At 37.6% G+C, this 20,885-nt stretch overlaps 1 protein-coding gene across 2 annotated transcripts in view; it reads right to left on the bottom strand.

The window, feature by feature from the left end:
• Positions 1-20,446, bottom strand: part of agla (amylo-alpha-1, 6-glucosidase, 4-alpha-glucanotransferase a) — a 42,157-nt gene extending 21,711 nt beyond the window's left edge. The window contains exons 1-11 of one of the 2 annotated variants that reach the window (XM_059344263.1): positions 20,355-20,370; positions 15,583-15,679; positions 15,241-15,363; positions 14,221-14,431; positions 11,613-11,782; positions 10,184-10,387; positions 4,471-4,652; positions 3,367-3,478; positions 2,963-3,089; positions 1,518-1,620; positions 42-139 (exon numbers count right to left, since the gene is read on the bottom strand). In XM_059344263.1, coding sequence (XP_059200246.1) covers positions 42-139; positions 1,518-1,620; positions 2,963-3,089; positions 3,367-3,478; positions 4,471-4,652; positions 10,184-10,387; positions 11,613-11,782; positions 14,221-14,431; positions 15,241-15,328 — 1,295 coding nt within the window. In that variant the 5' untranslated portion in view covers positions 15,329-15,363; positions 15,583-15,679; positions 20,355-20,370. Of the gene's footprint in view, positions 1-41; positions 140-1,517; positions 1,621-2,962; positions 3,090-3,366; positions 3,479-4,470; positions 4,653-10,183; positions 10,388-11,612; positions 11,783-14,220; positions 14,432-15,240; positions 15,364-15,582; positions 15,680-20,354 lie in introns of both variants that reach the window. The other variant, XM_059344262.1, reaches the window with a different exon arrangement.
• Between the last annotated feature and the right edge of the window lie 439 nt (positions 20,447-20,885).

The following is a 20,885-nucleotide window of genomic DNA, read 5'->3' as shown; positions in this document are numbered from 1 at the left end:
TTATCAACGTTTGTTTCCATTGTCTTTATATTCCTTCTCACCTGGTCACCAGAGGGTTTTTCTTGCTAACAGGACCAAGTTTGGGGCCGTGGTCTGCCAGACGCTCGTACACTACGTTTCCCACAATGCAGTTGGCAGCCTAGAGGAAAGAAGAGGAGGAACATCATGAACAATGACTAATGCACAGCATGGATTGTGTATTTTTTGGGATCCGCAAAGTGTCTCCAGTTCCACACTTTATCTAAACCAGGGGTGTCAAACTCTGGCCCGCGGGCCAAATTTGGCCTGCAGTGTAATTTTATTTGGCCCACGAGGCAATACCAAATTATTATATTATTATTGTACTATAAAAGCTGACCCGCCGGTATTATACGGCGCATTTACAGCTAATACTACAAATCCCACAATGCCCTGCTGTTGTTTTGGCGCGTCCATCAGGACAGGACCCAGAAACGCTCCTCTGTGACAGTCGTCATAGCAACCTCAAGCTAGAGCTGTCTCCCAGCTACCCCTTCCCAAAAATGGAGAAAAGAAAGGCAGAATTTATTAACCTGTTGAAAAAGTTTATTTATTTAATTTTTATTTAATAAATTAATTGCATTGATGTGTTTTTTATTTGAAATTTGATTTTGCATGTCTTTGTTATATATTGTATGTTTATCAGCGTTGCTGGTTCCATATTTAATGTTAAAGCAAAACATGTTTGGTATATATTAAAAGGTTTATTTGTTCAATGTTGGCCCGCGATTTTATTCAAGTTTTAAATGTTGGCCCATTGTGTATTTGAGTTTGACACCCCTGGTCTAAACACGGTGCAGAGAACACTATGTTCTAAAGCTGGCAGGGACTATTCTGGTAGTTCATATACAACATATATGTGACATGAGGCAGTAACTATAGCAGCATCCCTCCATGACTCCACTAACATCCATACAACAGGTGTCAGTTGGGCTTCAGCTGGCTGCCCTATTTTGAAAAGTGTTTTTTTTTTTTTTTAATTGGTAGTCCCAGAACAAACCTTCTACCCTCCTCTTGGTCTCTTGCTGCAGGTATGTGGCCAAACAATGTATAATACTGTTCATTTCCATTTTATATTGATACTGATTCACTTTGTAATGTTTGAACTATCTGGCCGTTGAAAATGTGCCGTCTAACGATTGTTAGCTGGACACTTTTTGCTAGTCATGAAGAAATCGGTGGAATATATCACTGAACTTAAACTTGGGGAGGAGAGGGGGTAGTAGTTGTAGTAGTATCATGGTTGAATTTATAATATAAACGGCATAGAAAACTATTAATAGTAGAATAAAATGAATAGTAGTAGTATACAATTTATTCATGATATAAATAGATCAACTCTTGCATGTACCATTTATTAACTTTCAGGTAGAAGTGTTTGAACCAAACTCTGTCTTGTTTTGTTTTAAATAGATAGATTTATTTAACTACTTATAAAAATGGCCGTTGCTGTAGTAGCAGAACAGTTATTATATTATTATTATACCATCAGAACTCACCTGCTCCTGATGCTGGTGAACGGTGTGGTACTGTTCTTTATTCAGCTCCTCCAGCTTCTGCCTCAGCCAACCACAGCACTCCTCAATGTGCTGCGGGGAAGAACTGCAGACACACAGATCATATAAATACTCTACAGAGATATTATAGAAAATAAATCCTGTATATAATCCTGTAGTCTACTTTTAAGTTGTCATTACAATAACTGTAATAGAATCACATAATAAACAAATGTACCGTCCTGATCGTGTTCAACATTAATGTTTCTTTCTTTTTAATGCATGGCAATATGCATTAATGCATTATGCAATAATTTATCAGCCCTACGGTACGATTTTATCCCGATACTTGAGTCACGACACGATATTATTGTGATTTTAATCATTTTGCAATATGGTGAGTCTTGTGATATAATATATTGCGATTTAACTGTTTAACTGCATTTTGTGTCCACAAAATTAAATTCAATTAAGAATTGTTTTGTCCAATAAGAGAAAATTCTCAGAGTATTCATCTGACTTCAGTCTTTTTATTTCTCCACAATGAGAGTCAAACCCACAGACTGACCAACAAAGTATTCAGTCAAACTGAATATCAAAACATGTTTGGTATGCTTTTGAATGGCACATTTAAAAAAAGCCTAACTTTGCAGTGCCTATAGATTCCTTAGATGTTCTTGTTTCTTGAAACAGTATCTCCAGTATATTCTTTTAAGTGAGCCCGCTAAAAAACAAAAACGGCGAAAATACTGACGGCCGTTGGAACTATAAATATCGGCAGCCTGAATATAATATAATATAATATAATATAATAAAATATAATATAATATAATATAATATAATAAAATATAACATAATATAATATAATATAATATAATATAATATAATATTGCCACGCAAAGTATGGTAATAAGATGCAGTATTGATCATTTCCCTCTATCTCTAGTGGCATAGTGTCCCACACTGAAAAAAGAAATAGTTGAACCAACTTAATTGAATTGTTTCATTTGGTAACACCTAAATGAATTAAGTTCTTTCAAATTAATTTAAAATCAACTGTGTTAATCTAACTTATTAAATTAATTTGAAAGAATTTAATTCATTTAGGTGTTAGCAAATGAAACAATTCAATTAAGTTGGTTCTTTTTTCAGTGCACTTCCAGTGGAGCTGTGATGTTTTGGAGTTGGCCATATAGATTTTAGAAGCAGACGAGTACAATATGGAGTTGAAAGCAAAACTTAAGTGAAAAAGCTCAGTGCTTAGTTAACAAAAGCTAGAACCAACCACATGTTAGTGTCAGTTTTCAATTTAAAATAACGCTTGTGTTATATTATTTGGCTGTTAAGAAAAAGAGATCTGACTGGTTGTCAGATGAACAGTGTAAAGTGTTACTTGATACAAAAAATATCAAGTTCCATCAGTAACAGTAGAAGTGTGAAGTTGTAACCTGTGAGGTGTGAAGGTCTCCAGAGCAGAGTCCATGTCCAGTGTGTTGCCATAACGACGGTATTTTGGGTCCTGAATGATCTTCAGACCCTTCTTTCCCCCGGTCTTACTGTGGTCCGGCTTGGTGCCTGAAAACAAACGGACCACTTCAGTGTTTTAAACAGCATCTAAATCAAATGTCTCTGTATTAGCACACAATGATCTGTAATGAAACAAACTGTAATTTTATACTATTTTATTTTGCTTTATGCATTTAATTGTATCAATTGTTTATCTAGCTCTGTAGTTCTGCGTTATACACTGAGGCTGCTGCTGCTCTGCTCATATTTTTTAACTATTGCAAACAAGTCAAAATAAATATTGTTTTGCAGTAATATTTAAAATCTTGACTGATACAGTACAGACCGTTCTGCAGCAGGGTTCTGAACTGCTCCACCACCACGTCCACCTTGACCTGGTAGAACTCCCACAGTCTGAGCTGAGGATACACATCCTGCCACAACACACTACGGATGGCCTAACACACACACACACACACACACACACACACACACACACACACACACACACACACACACACACAGAGACACACACAGAGACACACAAGGAAACACACACATGTAAACAGGGTCTATTTTATACAACATTTTTTTACTGTGTAAGTGATTCCATGTTATGTTTTATCAAAGGTTTGTAATGCCAATGTGAGTGTTATGATCTTAGTTACAAGTCAATATGAAAGCATGATGTTTAGATGAATACTGTCATATAATCTACATCCTACTCAGCATGTGTATCCTCTAGAACAGCTGTTCTCAACCTTGGGTTCCCGACCCCAATTGGGGTCGCGAGATGATTTCTGGGGGTCACCAAATAATTTTGCTTTGCAGCTCTGTGTTAAAGTGCTCATGTGTTAATGTGTTTTAGTCTTTTTGGTCATTTCATGTCCTTTTTTTGGTCATTTTGTGTCTTTTTTTTAAGTAATTTTGTGTCTTATTTTGGGCCATTTTGTCTTTTTTGGTCAATTTGTGTCTCTTTGTGGTAATTTTTTGTCATTTTGTGATCAATTTGAGTCCTTTTGAGTCCATTTGCTTAATTTTATGTAATTTTTTGGTCATTTTGTGTCTTTTTTTATCATTTTGTGTCATTTTGTGGTCAATTTGATTTTTGGGGGGGTAATTTTGTCTTTTCTGACAAATCCTAAAGTATCAAGAATGGACCTTTAAACTGATAGCAAAGGACTTAGATTAAAAGAAACAATAAAATATAAAAACATATATAAATGCACAGACAGAGAGATGTTTTAGTTGTTGTCTGCTTCATTATTTGTCCAGAATGTGTCGTATCAACTGAGTTTGTCTGATCTGAACTGTGAGATTGTGTTCAGTGAGACAACATGATGTTAAATTGGGGGTCGCGACTCAAAAAGGTTGAGAACTACTGCTCTAGAACACAGTCAACAGTCACAACAACATAGTGTGTACAGATGTGCTAACTGTGTTGACTCACATTCAGCTGGCTCTCGTTGGTGATGTCAGCAGGAAGTCCTTTAGCGGCGTAGCGTCCCTCTGCTATCCTGGTGGTTAGGTGCCAGATGGCTCTATCTAACACCCAGGCAGGTCTCAGGTGGGGAGAGTTCACCAGGTTGTAGCCGCACTCTGGATGTTCTCTGATCCAAACACTGTTAGAAGCTGCAAAGAAAAGACAAATAAATGATCAGAAATACCACCATCTACTGAACAGACTGTCTTTGGTACGGTGCAGAGGTGAAATGGTGAGAAAAAATGTTAACATTGTTTCATAAAGACAGCCTGTCAATAATGTAACTCAAGTAGAAAGATAATGAATACTGTTTGTTTCATCTGCATTAAAGATGCAACACAGAGACTACAGACATGATTTCTCCTGACATTTGCTTCATCAGGTGAACTAAGAGATCTACAGATCTAAAGATACTCTTACACCCAGTCTCGACAGTAAATCCACCACTCAGTTACTCTTTGACCTTTCAGTCAGGCTCGTTTTACTTTTGACCTTATCTTGTAAAGGGGGGATGGTGAGGTGATAAGAGCAGATGGGTACAAACACAGGAGAGCACATACTCTCCTAGCTGGAGCAGCTATGTGCTTTCAGCTCCTTCATGCAAATAACATTGCATTTAATTAGTAAACTGAGCACAAAACAAGCTTAGCACTGAGTTCTGTGTTCTTGTGACTCCTAATTCACTTTAATATCTGAGTCCTTGTCAGTCAAAGGGATTTATGAATGTAATCCAATGCCTTGTGCTGTGACAGTTGCAATCCTGGTTAAAAAATGGTAAGTAATGTTTGTGTTATTCTAACTTAGGTGAATTTAGTCGTAGATGGGAACATGTTGCACTGCAGCATTTTATTAGTGTGGTCCCCAGTAACTCTACTGGAGGGCTGCTGCCAGACGCTCTTTGTAATTTGAGGTTAGTTCCTCGTTTGGCATGCTGCTCACACACACACCACATACTTCACAATGTCATTGTGTGTGTGTGTGTGTGTGTGTGTGTGTGTGAGTGTGTGTGTGTGTGTGTGAGAGAGAGAGAGACACTATGTTCCAAAAGATTAATAAAGTTGGTTTATATTTCCTGTTGTCTATGATTTATTGAACTGATATCTGAGACATAATGTAATGTTAAAGTGGGCGTTTAAAAGAACCCAGCGACACTAATGTGATGCTAGAGGGGCATCATAGTTGCCTTTATACCACATCAGACCCATGTTGTTGGCCCTGAGCCTTTGTACGTCTCCTTTCTAGCTCTAGAACTATTTTCTTCCCTCAGTAATCTCTGATGTTATATGCCCTTGCTGCTAATCATAGGGACATGGAAAAACTGCATAATATTAACAGGGGGCATATTTACAGTGACAGTTCGAAAAGCTGGTGCGAGGCCGGCCTCGTGCATGAACAGTGTTGAAGTGACACAAAGCCAAAGACATGTCCAAGTACTGAGGATATTATTATTCACCTTTGAGCATTGTAGGTGTTCTTTACACACATACCATCATATACTGACTACCCCGGAACAATTAGACACTGTCCAAGCCTGCTGAATATAACATGCACTGAGGAATTATTGCTTTGGTAGACTACATCTCAGTTTCAGGAGGCCATGGGACACCAGGAGCTCCAAACCCAAAACACAGGTATCCAAGACGTTTCATTTCCTGGTTCCAGGCCAAGCTAGACCTGAAGACTGTTTTTTTAGTCATCCGGTATTGTTGGTGTGAGCCGAAGACAACATCTACAGGTGGAACCACATGATCCCCACTAGATCCCTGGCTGGGATCCTGTCTGTGTCAGTGAGATCCAGGGACAGATGGACATCAACAGGCAGAACCAAAAGTGTTTCAGCCATCTGAAAGTGGTCCGTTACCATCGAGGATCTTATAGAAAAACCTGGTCCTCAAGGATGTTCCAAGGAGTTATAGGGTTGATGCCCTTCAGACTGGGATCCAGAGCTACAAAATGTGGTTAATCACAAACAAGAGCCTGTGGTGGAAAGAGGACACATGATGAAGAAAGGAGCGATGCGGCTGCAGTGGCTGGGGACTGCAGAGATAGAGGGAAGAGACCTCAGAAACACTGAACACTAATGGGACTTTGGAGTATAATCATTAAGAGAATGGTGGTTTGACTCCAGCGTTGCCACACCGTGTCCTTGTAATGAATCTTCTGACCTTCCTGAGCTCCTTTTGAGATGCTAATAATGCAATTATGTGTCATACAAGAAGCTAGAGAGTCTTGCCTGGCCCCTAGTCCATCTGCAGTCTAACTTTAGCCTGGCTAAAGTCTTCGGAATGAGAGCTGCATGAAAACCTTCTAGATGGAGGTGAGACCAGTGGCTGCACCTTGAAGAAGGGAAAAGGTTCAGGACCGAGGAGGAGAGAAGGAGGAGAGAGCTGATGTGTTTAAGGATGAGCAACAAGCCTTAGAGCCCAACAACAGGAACACTGGGAGCAGTAGAGCTAGGGAGAAAGAGGCCGGACCTCCCTGGGAGAACCCTCGTTGATCCAAATGATAATATCTCTACATCCCAAAATGAAAAGTTCACTGAAAACTCTCTATATTTGGTATATTTGGATGTGTCAAGTACGTCCCAGCTGTCATTCTGACTAATGTTTTTCCGAGGGTTACAACCTAATAACCTTTGTCTCTGTCATTCTTTAACCGCTTCCAAAACTGTGTCTGAAGTGACTAAATTCAGAAGTTGAAATTAGAAGTGTAATAAAACCATGCTAAATTAACAATATTAGTAAGTACCAAAATATGATAAGCTATCAAACTTGAGTATATATTATATTGTCTCCTTTGGTCTCCCTGATTGCCCCTATTTTTTTTATTTTTTTTTTAAATTTATATTATTTTATTATTATTTATTTATTTTCACTTTTACTATGCCAGGCTTAAATGTCTGTTTTTTTGCACTATTATTAGTGTTATGTTTTCTGTACTCTCTACCGCTTCTGCTTTGCAAGAAAAAGTTTAATAAAAACATGTTTGAAAAAAAAAAAAGTACCAAAATATGTTTCTGTAATGGTTAATACAGCAGTATGTAGAAGCTCTTTAACCCAAATGATATTTTTAATTTGATTTCAAATATTTTTTACAGTACTGAGAGCATTTTAAGGCACAGTTGTAAAGATTATCTTATGGTGTTTCACCTCACAGGAGTCAGGCTGTGGATGCTTCTGTCACGGGCCAAAACTGAGCACATTCATGTTGTAATATTATGAAAATATAATAAAAAAGGATCCCATGTTTTATAGAACTTTATCTCTGAGCTGCCGATAGCGAAGCGCAGCATCTCCAACTTGACAAATTATATTTTTAATGCTAAAATATAATTATTATTATTATTGTTATCCGTGAATTTACAAAAAAAAACCCTATATATAATAAATATAAAAATAAATTAATAGTAAATGCACATTATCATTTCTTGACTATGATTATAGTCATTTACATTACTGTATTCCTGAGCAGAATAATGAGTTTTAGTGGTTGAATATTCTGCTGATTCATTTCTCAGAGAAGCTCAGTGAGCCGACTCACATCTGGCTATAAAAAACTGAATACAGTTTGTTATTTGCAGAAATAAATATTTTTATATTTTTAGTTTTAAACAAGCTTTTGAATGATTTCTAAAAGATTTGTTTCATCGTTTTTATGACAGGTGGTCTTATAAACTTGTTACGCACTGTATATTTTAATGGAAATATTGATATAATATAATAATTATAAAGGTTATAATTGCTCTGTGAAGTTTTATGCAATATGTGTTTTAGTGCAGTATGTCAATGTTTTCAACACAAAGCAAATATTTGTATATGAACAGATAAAAAAGACTGACAGTGTCACTGATATGTAGAAACATGCTAGTCCTGTCAAAAAAAATGCTGATATTGTGAAATGAGAGAAGACAGGATACAGGACAGGTCTGAACAAAGAGTCCTTCAGGTTTCTGTCAAATATGTTCCACATGTCTTTGTTTGAGATCTCTGTGTTTTGAGGGATACAAGTTCAAAGGGTCGGACTGATAGAACCAGAAAATCATTACATACTCAGTGTAGAATACTATATACTATAATAATACTAAAATATATATAGTATATAATACTATATATATAATACTATAATATATTATATAATACTATATAATACAATATACTATGATATGATTATGATATTGTATTGGCACATAATACAGAAAGAAATATAAATATTAAATTGGAATTATTTCAAGTCAGCCCCTGATTGTTTGTCTGTTCTTGTCAACAGTTTAACATGACTGGAGGTGTTTATACTCTCAGATCCTTCTTGTACTTGTACTTGTACTTGTACTTGTACTTGTACTTGTACTTACTTCACAGATCAATAAAGTGTTACTTAACCTGCCAGATAAGCTAATGTAAACACAGTGTCAATATAAAATGAGGTGAATGAACTGTGGAAGTGGAACGGTCTATGGGCTACTGACCTTCATTATCATCATCACCTCAGACACTTAAAGCTCTTTAACTGTCAATAAATCATCATCTACAAGCACTGGAATATATTCAATCTAGTAGAGGTGTAGTGTAGAGGATACTGGGGCTACTGGTAGCATATAAAACTAGAAGACCTAAGAAATATATAGGATATAAAGGTGTTATAGGTGTTATAGGTACATCAGGATATGGTGTCAGGAAGTTGTTGAAATAACGCTGCAAAGTTAGACTTTTTTATGTTTCATTCCATAAAATCCAGAGCAGTGAAGCTTGTTGTTAAAGTAAAATGCTGCAGTTGTTGTTTTCCAACATGTTTGATATCAGTTCAGTTCAGTTTGACTGAATACTTTGTTGGTCAGTCTGTGGGTTTGACTCTCATTGTGGAGAAATAAAAAGACTGAAGTTACACTGTGCCTCTTTGTTTGTAATTTGTTTTGGTATGTTATGGTATTTGTCAAGTTTTTTTATTTATTTTTTGTCTCATTTATTTACTCACCTATATTTCTATTTTATTTATTATTATTATTATTATTATTATTATCGTGTGTTCTTGAAATGTACCTATTGTGACATTTGATACACTTAAGTGGACACTCAACTCTGACATTATATTGCGTATACTTTGTTTTGATATGTCATAGTTTGTGTCTAATTTTTATTTATTTGCCTTTTATTATTATCTTTATTATTTGTGTATGTATGTTATTTGTCACTCTGAAAATTGACAATAAAAATATTTTGAAAAAAAAGAAAAAGACTGAAGTGAGATGAATACACTGAGAATTTTCTCTTGGACGAAACAATTCTTGATTTAATTTAATTTTGTGGACACAAAATACAGTTAAACAGTTAAATCTCAATATATTGTATCGCATTACTTACCATGAAGAAAAATGCTTAAAATCACAGTAATATCATATTGTGACTCAAGTATCGGGATAAAATCGTATCAAGTGTAAACTTGAATCTATTGCCAGTGGTTTTCCAACTACTCTAAAGGGACCACTAACATTATGATGTTACACTGTGTTCATATTAAATCTGTGGTTTATGATTGATTCGCCCTAATGAAAATCCAAGGGCCTTAATGACTGAGAAGCACTTTCACACCCACTAAATGTTCTTGTAAGTGTGTTTAACTTCAACCTGCTCTCCTCTCTGGTTGGGCTGATCACACACATAAACAGATGCTCACAGTCACTCACCAGTGTGATTATACACCACATCTGTAATACACAGCATGTTCCACTCTGTCCGCATCTTCTCCACCAGCGCCCCCACCTCCTCCCAGCTGTAGCTCCGCCCGGCGGGGCTGAAGTCCGGGTTAAAGCTCAGCTGGTCTGCTAAGGAGTAGCAGGACCTGGACTCTCCCAGGGTCTGCAGAGGGGTCAGGTGGAGCATGTTGTATCCTGGGAGAGAAAACAACATCTGCATTACTAAGCAAACGCACCGTTCTGTTAATTACTTCAACTTTTTCTGCCATGATCTCAGAATCATCACAAAAGCAGGTTTAGACAGTTTAGAAGCTTCTATCTAGAACCTTTGAATAAAGTGACCTCCTGGAGGTCACATAGGTTTCTCTTTAGTGAAACTATGTGAACAACACTATTCAGCAACCAGTTGTATCAGCAGCAGGGAAAATCTTTGCTGTAAAAGCCTCAATTTAGTGCCTCTCGCACATTCAAATGCCACTATTCCATCTTAATCATTGCATATTTTAATGAGTTGTTGTAAGGCAGTAGTTCTCAACCTTTTTGAGTCGCGACCCCCAATTTAACATGCATGTTGTCCACGACCCCCGCTCACTGAACACAATCTCACACGCACAGTTCAGATCATACAAAAAAGAAACAAAATGACCAAAAAAGACACAAATTGACCACAAAATGATCAAAAAAAAGACACAAAATGATAAAAAAAGACACAAAATGACACAAAAAAGACACAAAATAACAAAAAAAGACACAAAATGACCGAAAAAAGACACAAAATGACCAAAAAAGGAAACAAAATGACAAAAAAGACACAAATTGACCACAAAATGATAAAAAAAAGACACAAAATGGCCTAAAAAGACACAAAATTACCAAAAAAAGACACAAAATGACCAAAAAAAGACACAAAATGGCCTAAAAAGACACAAAATGACAAACAAAAAAACCTACAAAATGACCAAAAGCACATTAACACATGAACACTTTAACACAGTGAGACAGAGCTGACTTCCAAAATGATTTGGTGACCCCCAGAAATCATCTCGCGACCCCAATTAGGGTCCCGACCCCAAGGTTGAGAATAGCTGTTGTAAAGGAGAATAAGGGTTCTCGGTTTTATTTAAAGCATCATATTTTGACAGTCTTCTGGTAAATTCTGTGGTGGACTCAGCTAACAAATCCATGTGCCCTTATTATGAAATCTACATCTGTGTGCTTTTATTTTGAAGGCCAGTCTAACTCGTTCTTACATAAAAAATAATGAAACAATCCCCATTTCTGAAATATCGGCAGGCCTAATATAAAAGTGGCGGGCTGCAGTCAGGTGCAGGTGCAGTCACAGTCACCAGGGTCACAGACATTCTTACTAATCATTTTTTCCAAACCCATTTCCATAAGAAATAAAATAAAATACACACACCTGACTCCTTGGCGACTCTCAGTCTATCGGGCCAGTCATCTAGGTGTCCCAGGCATTTGGACAGGTAGGTCTGGATGGTGATGCAGTCTAATGGGAGGACATGGTTGTCTGATCCCACGTGGAGGACCGGGTCCACTACGATGTATCCTCCTCCTGACCGCTCCGTCTCTCTGGGGGAGAAAAATATCATTCAAACATGAGATAGTAAAGTACTGGACACAGTGGAGGTGAAGAATAGTTTCTCATTAGTCTCAGTTAACAAGAGCACTAACTACCATGTGACTGAGCAGATCCAAACCACAAGCCATTATGTATGATAGTTAATATTTTAGGCCAATACAAAATATTATAAGAAACCATAAAAAGGTTGCAAAGTGGAATGCACTGATGATATCAAAGCAAATCATCCTAACCCATGAAATTATATGTGCAAAAAAACACCCCAGGAGCTTTATTACACCATTATGAATAAAGGATGTCTGTAATCTAATCAATCATGACGTTCTGCTGCCAGAAATAAGTGCATTCCATTGTAAAAAGAGATTTTTAATCTCAATGAGGCTTTTATCTGGTTAAATAGGAGGATATATATATATATATATACAGTACAGGCCAAAAGTTTGGACACACCTTCTCATTCAATGCGTTTCCTTTATTTTCATGACTATTTACATTGTAGATTCATCAAAACTATTAATGAACACACGTGGAATTATGTACTTAACAAAAAAGTGTGAAATAACTGAAAACATGTCTTATATTCTAGTAAGCAAAGGGTGGTTACTTTGAGGAATCTAAAATACAAGACATGTTTTCAGTTATTTCACACTTTTTTTGTTAAGTACATAATTCCACATGTGTTCATTCATAGTTTTGATGCCTTCAGTGAGAATCTACAATGTAAATAGTCATGAAAATAAAGAAAACGCATTGAATGAGAAGGTGTGTGTCCAAACTTTTGGCCTGTACTGTATATATATATTATCTAAATATGAAATGTATGGTAATGGTGGTGTCATCATCCACAAACTTCACAAAAGAGTTTTTCTCTCCGTGTCAGGGAGGACAGTCATGGGCACACAGTGCTAAAAGGAAGCTCAACACTAGATTGCACAAGGTGTGTCCCAACCTGATCTGACTGTCTTCATTTTGTTAGTCAAGATTAAAAAAAAAAAGCATTCTGAAGGTTTTTTTATTTTGGAGATGTGTGAGGTCTGAGTGGAGGCCAGTGGACATGTTGTCCTGGGTGTCTGGTGGCTCTGGATCCAGACTGGTGAGGGTCTGGACTGGAGCACCAGATACTCAAAGCTCATCATCATCATGGGGCTGAGGGCCAAAGGGCAGCCATCATTAGACCAGACACTGCAGTGCAGACTAGGGATGGGTACCTTTCACATTTGAACCGATACGGTACCAATACACGGTACCTGGGAATCGGTACTCAACGGTACCAATTTTCGGTACTTTTGCGTTTGTTTATGTGGTAATAAATGTTAATTTGTTTAATAATAAAATCTAAATTTTTCAATTCAACATATTTATTTCTCAAAATATAAACTTATATCAAAACAATATAACATCCAGGATGAGCAGTGCTTTATTGTTGAGTGAACGTGCATTTTGTAACATGAAGGTTGCCGTGTTATCTAGCTGGCGGCTAGCAGGCCTAGAGCCGGCTGTTGGTCTCTGCGCCGGGGCGGAAGAGGGCAGCAGCTAGTGGCCGCGGTAAGCAGCCAGGACCTTTTTTTTATAAAAAATAGTGCGATTGTCAGCACGCTTGTTAATCAAAGACGTCAAATGAAAACAGGTTGAAATCAATGATCAATGATGATAAAGTTAACGCCGTTAAGGTACCGAAACATGGTACCGTTTGATTTTACATGAATCAGTACTCGGTAGTACCGACAAAATTCGGTCGGTACCTATAAAAGAACTGAATTCGGTACCCATCCCTAGTGCAGACTTTTTTTTTTTTTTAAAGTAGAGGGGCGGTTGTGGCTGCACTGAATGCTTGAACACACGTCAATAATTTTGTTGTACACTGTGCAATAACAATAAAGACTGTTCTATTCTATTCTATTCTGTGATGGTGATAAGATAAAAATGTCAGTTATGATATCACCTGGCTTCATCAGCTTCACTCATATCCATTGCTGTTGTTGGTACTGAGATCTCTTTCCAGTCTCTCACAGAGCAGTATGCGCCCTCATCTCTCTGTTTATTTATTTTGCTTTCTTGTTCAGGCATGATTTTATCGTCTCTTTGATCACAACATCATCATCACATTTGCTGAAATACGAAGACTGGTTTGGATCTGCTGGCTGGCAGCATTTCTGAACACGTGCCAGTCTTTGCAGTCAAAACAGTCCTGTGGAGCTGCTGCGACTTCATTACACAAATGATTTGACAAATCTGAAAACTCCATGTGTTGATGAAACACTGTGTTAGTGTTAAAAGCTCTGGAAACAGCCAGTAAGTGGGGATAGTTCTATAAAACTAACCTTTTCCAATATCAGGAAGGATCTTTCATGCTCATCTCTCATAACAGCAACATAATGATAATGTACAATATTATTTTATTATTATATTATTATTATTAGGGTCTTACCCATATCCAAAGTAGTACTGGTAGGACCCGGCGATCTTGAGGTCCAGAGAGCAGAACTTGTCAGAGTCGTCCTCTCTTCCTGTGGGGTAGCTCCACGCCAAAACACGGAAGTTCTTTCGTTCAAACTTCTGCCCTTCGAGAGGATAGTTGGTGTGAACCATAACCCTCCTGCCCTGGAGACTCGGCCCCAGGCGGAACTGGAGCTCGAACCCTGAGAAGACAGAAATATTTTTGATTAATTGCTTCATTTAGACACATGACGAACTGGAGAAAGGAAGGGAAATTGGATTCTTTAAATGCTTTGTGGCTGGACCATTTATGTGAGTTTTGTAGGTTATTACTATTATAAGCCTGGTTGTTTTCTACCTCATCCATACTGGCCTTCTATAGCAGTAGTTCTCAACCTTTTTGAGTCGCGACCCCCAATTTAACATGCATGTTGTCCACGACCCCCGCTCACTGAACACAATCTCACACGCACAGTTCAGATCACCCAAAAAAGAAACAAAATGACCTAAAAAAAGGAAACAAAATGACCAAAAAGGACACAAATTGACCACAAAATGATCAAAAAAGACGCAAAATGACCAGAAAAGACACAAAATGACCAAAAAAGACACAAAATTACGCAAAAAAAAAAAAATTACCAAAAAAGACACAAAATGACAAAAAAAGACACAAAATGACAAAAAAAAAAGAAATAAAATGACCAAAAAAGTCACAAATTGACCACAAAATGATCAAAAAAACCAAAATGACCAAAAACGACACAAATTGACCACAAAATGATAAAAACAAAACACAAAAAAAGACACAAAATGACCAAAAAAAAGACATTAAGTGACCAAAAAGACTAAAACACTTTAACACAGTGGAGACAGAGCTGACTTCCTAAATGATTTGGCGACCCCCAGAAATCATCTCGCAACCCCAATTGGGGTCCCGACCCCAAGGTTGAGAATAGCTGCTCTATAGTATATAACATAAGTACTGTAAGATGAAAATGATAGAAAGCATTACCTTGTTCAAGTCTGAACAGGGTCCGCTCTAGGTTCTCTTTGTCGTTCACCATTAGGACTCTGATCTGCTTCAGATGCTGAGGCAACATTGTGAGAAGATCCTCAGAGTGAACTGATCCCCGGCCTGAAGGAGAATACAGGTTATTCACCAGTTAGAAGCATTTATCTACCACAGAAAACCTTTTAAACCAAGCCTCTCTGTTTCTAAACTGCACCATGTCCCTTAACTGTGAGGAAATGCTTCTTGTCAAATAAATGGATTTCCACATTGCCGTGTGAAGCAATGTATTGGCATTGTGTTGGCACTGACAGTGTATTTTTCTCACACTGGCACTGCACTCACATTGCCTTGTGTTGTACTCAGTCCAATGGGAAAAAAAAGTTCCAAACGTGTCTCGAACACTCCGGTGTTTTAGTTACAGCTCTGATGGATTAAAACCCTGCAGACAAAAAAAAAAGACAAGAGACAGGAAACCAAACCCAGCGTTGATCACTTGTAAATATAACTGTTCAGTAATATTCAATGTTGGGCACACACAGTTAACCTCGGATTCATCTTTCCAGATGGATGAACTGTTGTTATTTACACACCGTGTGCATGTGAGTGAGTGAGTGATCACACGTTGTTGAGGCTGATTGGCCTCTTCTACATTCACCTTCTGCACCTGTTTCCAAACACGCTGTCATCGGCTTCATTAGGTCAGTGTTTCTACTTCACTCATTTCAGTTCACCAGTTATTATTAGACTCAAACAAGAGGAGTGGTGCAGTGGAGCGCTATTGTTCCTCTCGGGTTTATTATATCACTAAGCATATCTTTACTTGTTTGTATTACTGGGACAAAAGCATACTAACTACTAGTGAAGGGACAACAAAGCTTCATGAACCATTTTCTTTATTTTCTGAGCCCACTAGATGGCCCTCTTTGTTCAACAAAGGGCTAAAAACACACTCAATTACCATTGCTAGAGCCTTTCTTTAACCCATTGAGGCCTGAAAAATCGCTGGGCGATTTTAAAATAAGCCTCTAATTTTCTGGAAATTCTGGAAAAATTCTGGAAAAAAAGTGTGAACTCTTCTTCTAAATAATAGATTTTTCAGCCTCTGTAGCAGATAGAAATGAAATTCAAAAAGGTATTTGAGAGCTTATACAAATACTACAAAACGACGTATCCGCTTTCCAGGCTTCAATGGGTTAACCCATTAAGGCCTAAAACGCCTGGAAAAACATGCCTGGAAAACCTATGGGCGATTTTGAAAGAACCCCCTAAAACCTGAAGTTTTTCTGGAAATTCAACAGAAGATTTTTCAGCATTCGTCATGATTTCAAAGTTCTGGAAAAGTCCAATGTTGCATTGCGACACTCCCGCATGTATTCTGATCATGATTCTGATGCATTTCATTGGCCAAGAGACCAAAAATAGGTGGAAAAAAATACAAATACTACAAAATGACATATCCACTGTCCCGGCCTTAATGGTAGAGTGACGCATCAGCACTCCCGGTTTTAATGGTAGAAATGCGGTAATGCTTTCCCACCTTAAAGGGGTTAAGCCAAGAGTCAAAAAATAAAGAAAATGGTTCATGAGGCTTTGTTGTTACTTCACTACTAACTACTAATATCCAAAATATTCACATTATGGGCACTACCATTAATTATTCCTGTGGCACATTGCCAACAAAATCGCACTGACCCAACACAGTCAGCCATGTACTAGGTTTTGACCTGGTCTTGTTAAAAAAACAGTGACGAAAACCAGGGTCCAAAATCATTACTTTCAAATGTATTAAATTAATTTTATTGCAACCTTTTATGTTGTCCCTAATCCTTTGTCCCTGTCCAGTAGTCCAAACAGCCTCATTTTATTTTGTGTTTTTTTTGTCAAGCAGGGGAATCAGTCCATCAGTGCAGTGCTAACTCTGCATGCTTTAAACCATTCCTGTTTTAAGAGTTATTATGTTAACGGAGAACCTTCTCATCCAAAGAGAACTGGATCATTAAAGACATCACAAATGTACATGCTTCCATACAGTTTACAACAGCTCACTGAATGGTTGTATTAGTAAGAAAATGGAGTGAATCATATGCTTTAGGCCTTCACAGTCACCAGATCTCTCCACCAACATTATCTAAACACCAAATGAGGGAATATCTTTTGGAAGAATGCTGTTTGTCCCTCAACACATGGGACAAATCTATGACAAGGAGCACCAAGCTCTTCAGGAGGCTTCTTAAAGACACCTTACTGAGAAAAGAAATCATAATATTTATGATGAACATATACACATACTCAATAAATAAGTATGTCCTAATAATGCTGTTTGTATAACTAATATAAATATCATTTGTCTGGCTGTACTGTAGTTTATCTCTGATGACCTTTACTTTCATTCTCCATAGTGACAAACATTGAAGCGAGACATCCCGATCATACTGACACAGAAATAATGTTCCAAAAAAATAAAAGCAATTTGTTAACAGTTAAGTTTTATTGAGGCCTACAAGTTGGTGATGTATGGGTCAATGACGTGATCTAGTCCAGTGTCAGTTGGTGTAACCAGGTACTTTTTTCCCATAAAAATCTGATTATATACAGGAAAATAAATGTGAACTAAAATGAGAAAAAAAATACAATGCATGTCTACATTGCAACATTATAACAAATTCTACATAATCTGTCAGAACTTTAGAAAAAAATGGTTGTTTTAGAGTGCTGCTCAATATTGATGAAATGTGTAAATGTAGAAATACTTTTAAAAAATGCCATTTGATGTCATGTTATGATGATTATTACATGTATAGGTCCACTTAAACCCACTGTAGGTGGATAAAGTATTTAATATTTATCATTATTTTGTGGTTACACCATTTGACATCTTGCCAACCCTTATTTGTCACTGACCCATATGCTTTGCACTTGTTTTGGTTGATATTTTCCATTCAATAAACCTACTATTTGGTTTAATTCTTAGACAACTCCTGCTCTTCAGTTTACAGTCACACTGTTGCTGTAGACAAAGAGCTTGTATGGGTTTTTTTTATGTGGAACAAAGACTTTTGAACTGAACCAATGGACAATACAAACACACACTAAAGAGAGACAGATGGGTAAGACCACACAACAAATGTAAACACTAGAAAAAGGAACAAACTCTGACAACACACTGTTACAAAACCTGCAACGGAGGTGTGCAGGACTAAAGAAGCTGCATACTTTTGTTAGCTTGAGGTCTGGCAATCAGAAAATTAATCAACATTCAAGTTTTTAAACACCATGAGCTCCAGATGCACATGTCAAGACACTGCTAGTTTAACAAGCAAGGGATCTTAAATCTTAGATCTTAGATCTTAAATTGCAGATGCTGATCAGTTTGGTGCACATTCTATTTGAAACTAATCAAGAACTACTTGACTGACATCAATAGCACATACAAGTTTATTATTTATTGCTAACTGGCATAAAGACAAGAGAGGTAACATGTTAAACACGGATATTAAGGCAATTACTTGATTGAGACATGTGTTATGCAATGCATGTTGGTACACAGCACAAGGAAGTTAGTCCTAAAAAATCACATACCATGAAGTATGTAGTTCAGTCCAAACAGACAAACAGGCTAAAAACTGGTTTTAAACACACATTCTCTTCAGTCAGTCAGTAATCTGGCCTGTGAAGCATTTTAACTTTTGAAATTGACATTTTACTCAACAAGTCCCCAGTTATGGTCAATTTGCTGGTCTTTTGGTGTGACATCATGTACGACACGATCAATGATGATGTCTTAATAATGCATAATGACGAAGGGAAAAAATAAATAAACCAATAACCATTTTCAGTGGTATTTGGAATATATTAAACAATCTGAGTGGTTCCATTCTGCATTACAAGTACTTTTATTTTTGATACTTTAAGTACTTTTTGATGCTGATACTGTTGTACTTTTACATGAGTAAGTTTTGAATGCAGGACTTTTACTTGTAGTGAAGTAATTTCACAGTGTTGTATTAGTACTTTTACTTAAGTAAGGGAGCTAATACTTTTTCCACCACTGCATTTTACATTATGCAATCTCACTTTTTAAATCTTAATGTTCCAATTAACAAAAACTAACAACCCAATCGGGCTATTGGACCTTTGGGTTCAGTTCTGCAGCCCAGGACTTGGAGGAGGTTCATGCATTGAGTGTGTGAACCCAGAACCCTCTGAGTCTGCGCAGTGCATCGCTCCAAAGAGAGCAAGGTCAGGAATCCAGGCGTTAATGTCAAACTATCTATTTATAAAACTCTTCCGACCACTGTTCAGCCTGCCTGGCACACCGAGTCCATACAGACACACAGTGACAAACACAACTATCCACGTATACAGAACCAGGATGGTAGATAATAAGGCTGCAGCACGGGGATGCAGGGACCTGCAGGGCTCACATCCCGTTCTGCAGGAACCCCATAGAGAAGAGTGGCCACTAAAGGTTGCCTGGCTTACCAGCACACCCATAGTCCCTATAAAACATAATGCACAGCCCCGTTTTATTCGCTAGTAACCACTTAACAATTCGGCATTAGTACAACCCACCAAAGGCACTTTATTACAATAAAGCAACATAGTTAATGATGATTGAAGTGGTTCTTCATAGAGTCTTGCCCGGACAGAATGTACTGTAGTGGGCGGGGCCGCCAAGTTGGAATTTAAACAGAAAAGTAATGCAGGGTCGGTCATATTGATCTCAGACTAGAGAAACGCTATAAATCTGTTTATACGGTAAAAAATTAAGTATGACGTCATGACGCAAGCAGCCGTTAATAACGTAATAACTGGTTGACGGACTTTTGAATGGTAAACATATAAAATATGATCATTCGTTGAATCAAAACAACTGCATTTTCCCACACAAGGCTGTAAAGTTGGAAACGTTTGACTGATATTAGAGTTAACGGTAATGTTATTAAAACAGTTAGCTCCACTAATGTTAGCTAGCGGTTAGTGACAGCTGTACTGGACCTCTAACAACCACCGCTAGCTGAGGATGCAGCTCGTTAACACGTTAGAAGCTGAGAAATATTTGACGATATTATACAAAAATGCAAAAACACGTTTGAACCTCCACTCCCACTCACCTGTCGGATGTGTCTTCGGTCAGTGACGGCAGCAGGAGGACCCTTCACGGCAGCAGGAGGACCCTTCTCGGCAGCAGGAGGACCCTTCTCGGTCTGACAGCTCCGGGTTCCTGGATGGAGGGCAGACTGCAGAACCAAGGGGGCGTGGTCCGCAGACAGACCATTACCGTAATACCCCGGTCAGACCTTTACCGTAATAACCCGACTAAACGGAATTATTAAACATGTTTAGATAGATAGATAGATAGATAGATAGATAGATAGATAGATAGATAGATAGATAGATAGATAGATAGATAGATAGATAGATAGATAGATAGATTACTTTATTCATCCCCGAAGGGAAATTGGGTTGTCACAGCAGTCCGGTATTCAAGTACAATAAAATACAATAGAATAAACTAGAAAATTCCTAAAGAAATTTTGATTGTGTGCTTGCCTCTGGACCATCATTCTCGTGGCTCAAATCAACAGTCAAACAGTGACTCTGTCCTGAGTTCACAGATACCTCATACAAGTCTGTAGGACAAA

This window comes from Centropristis striata, chromosome 11 (genome assembly GCF_030273125.1).
Source record: "Centropristis striata isolate RG_2023a ecotype Rhode Island chromosome 11, C.striata_1.0, whole genome shotgun sequence".
Lineage (NCBI taxonomy): Eukaryota > Metazoa > Chordata > Actinopteri > Perciformes > Serranidae > Centropristis > Centropristis striata.
Note: the sequence above shows the minus strand (reverse complement) of the source record. Positions and strands in the feature narration are given on the sequence as shown.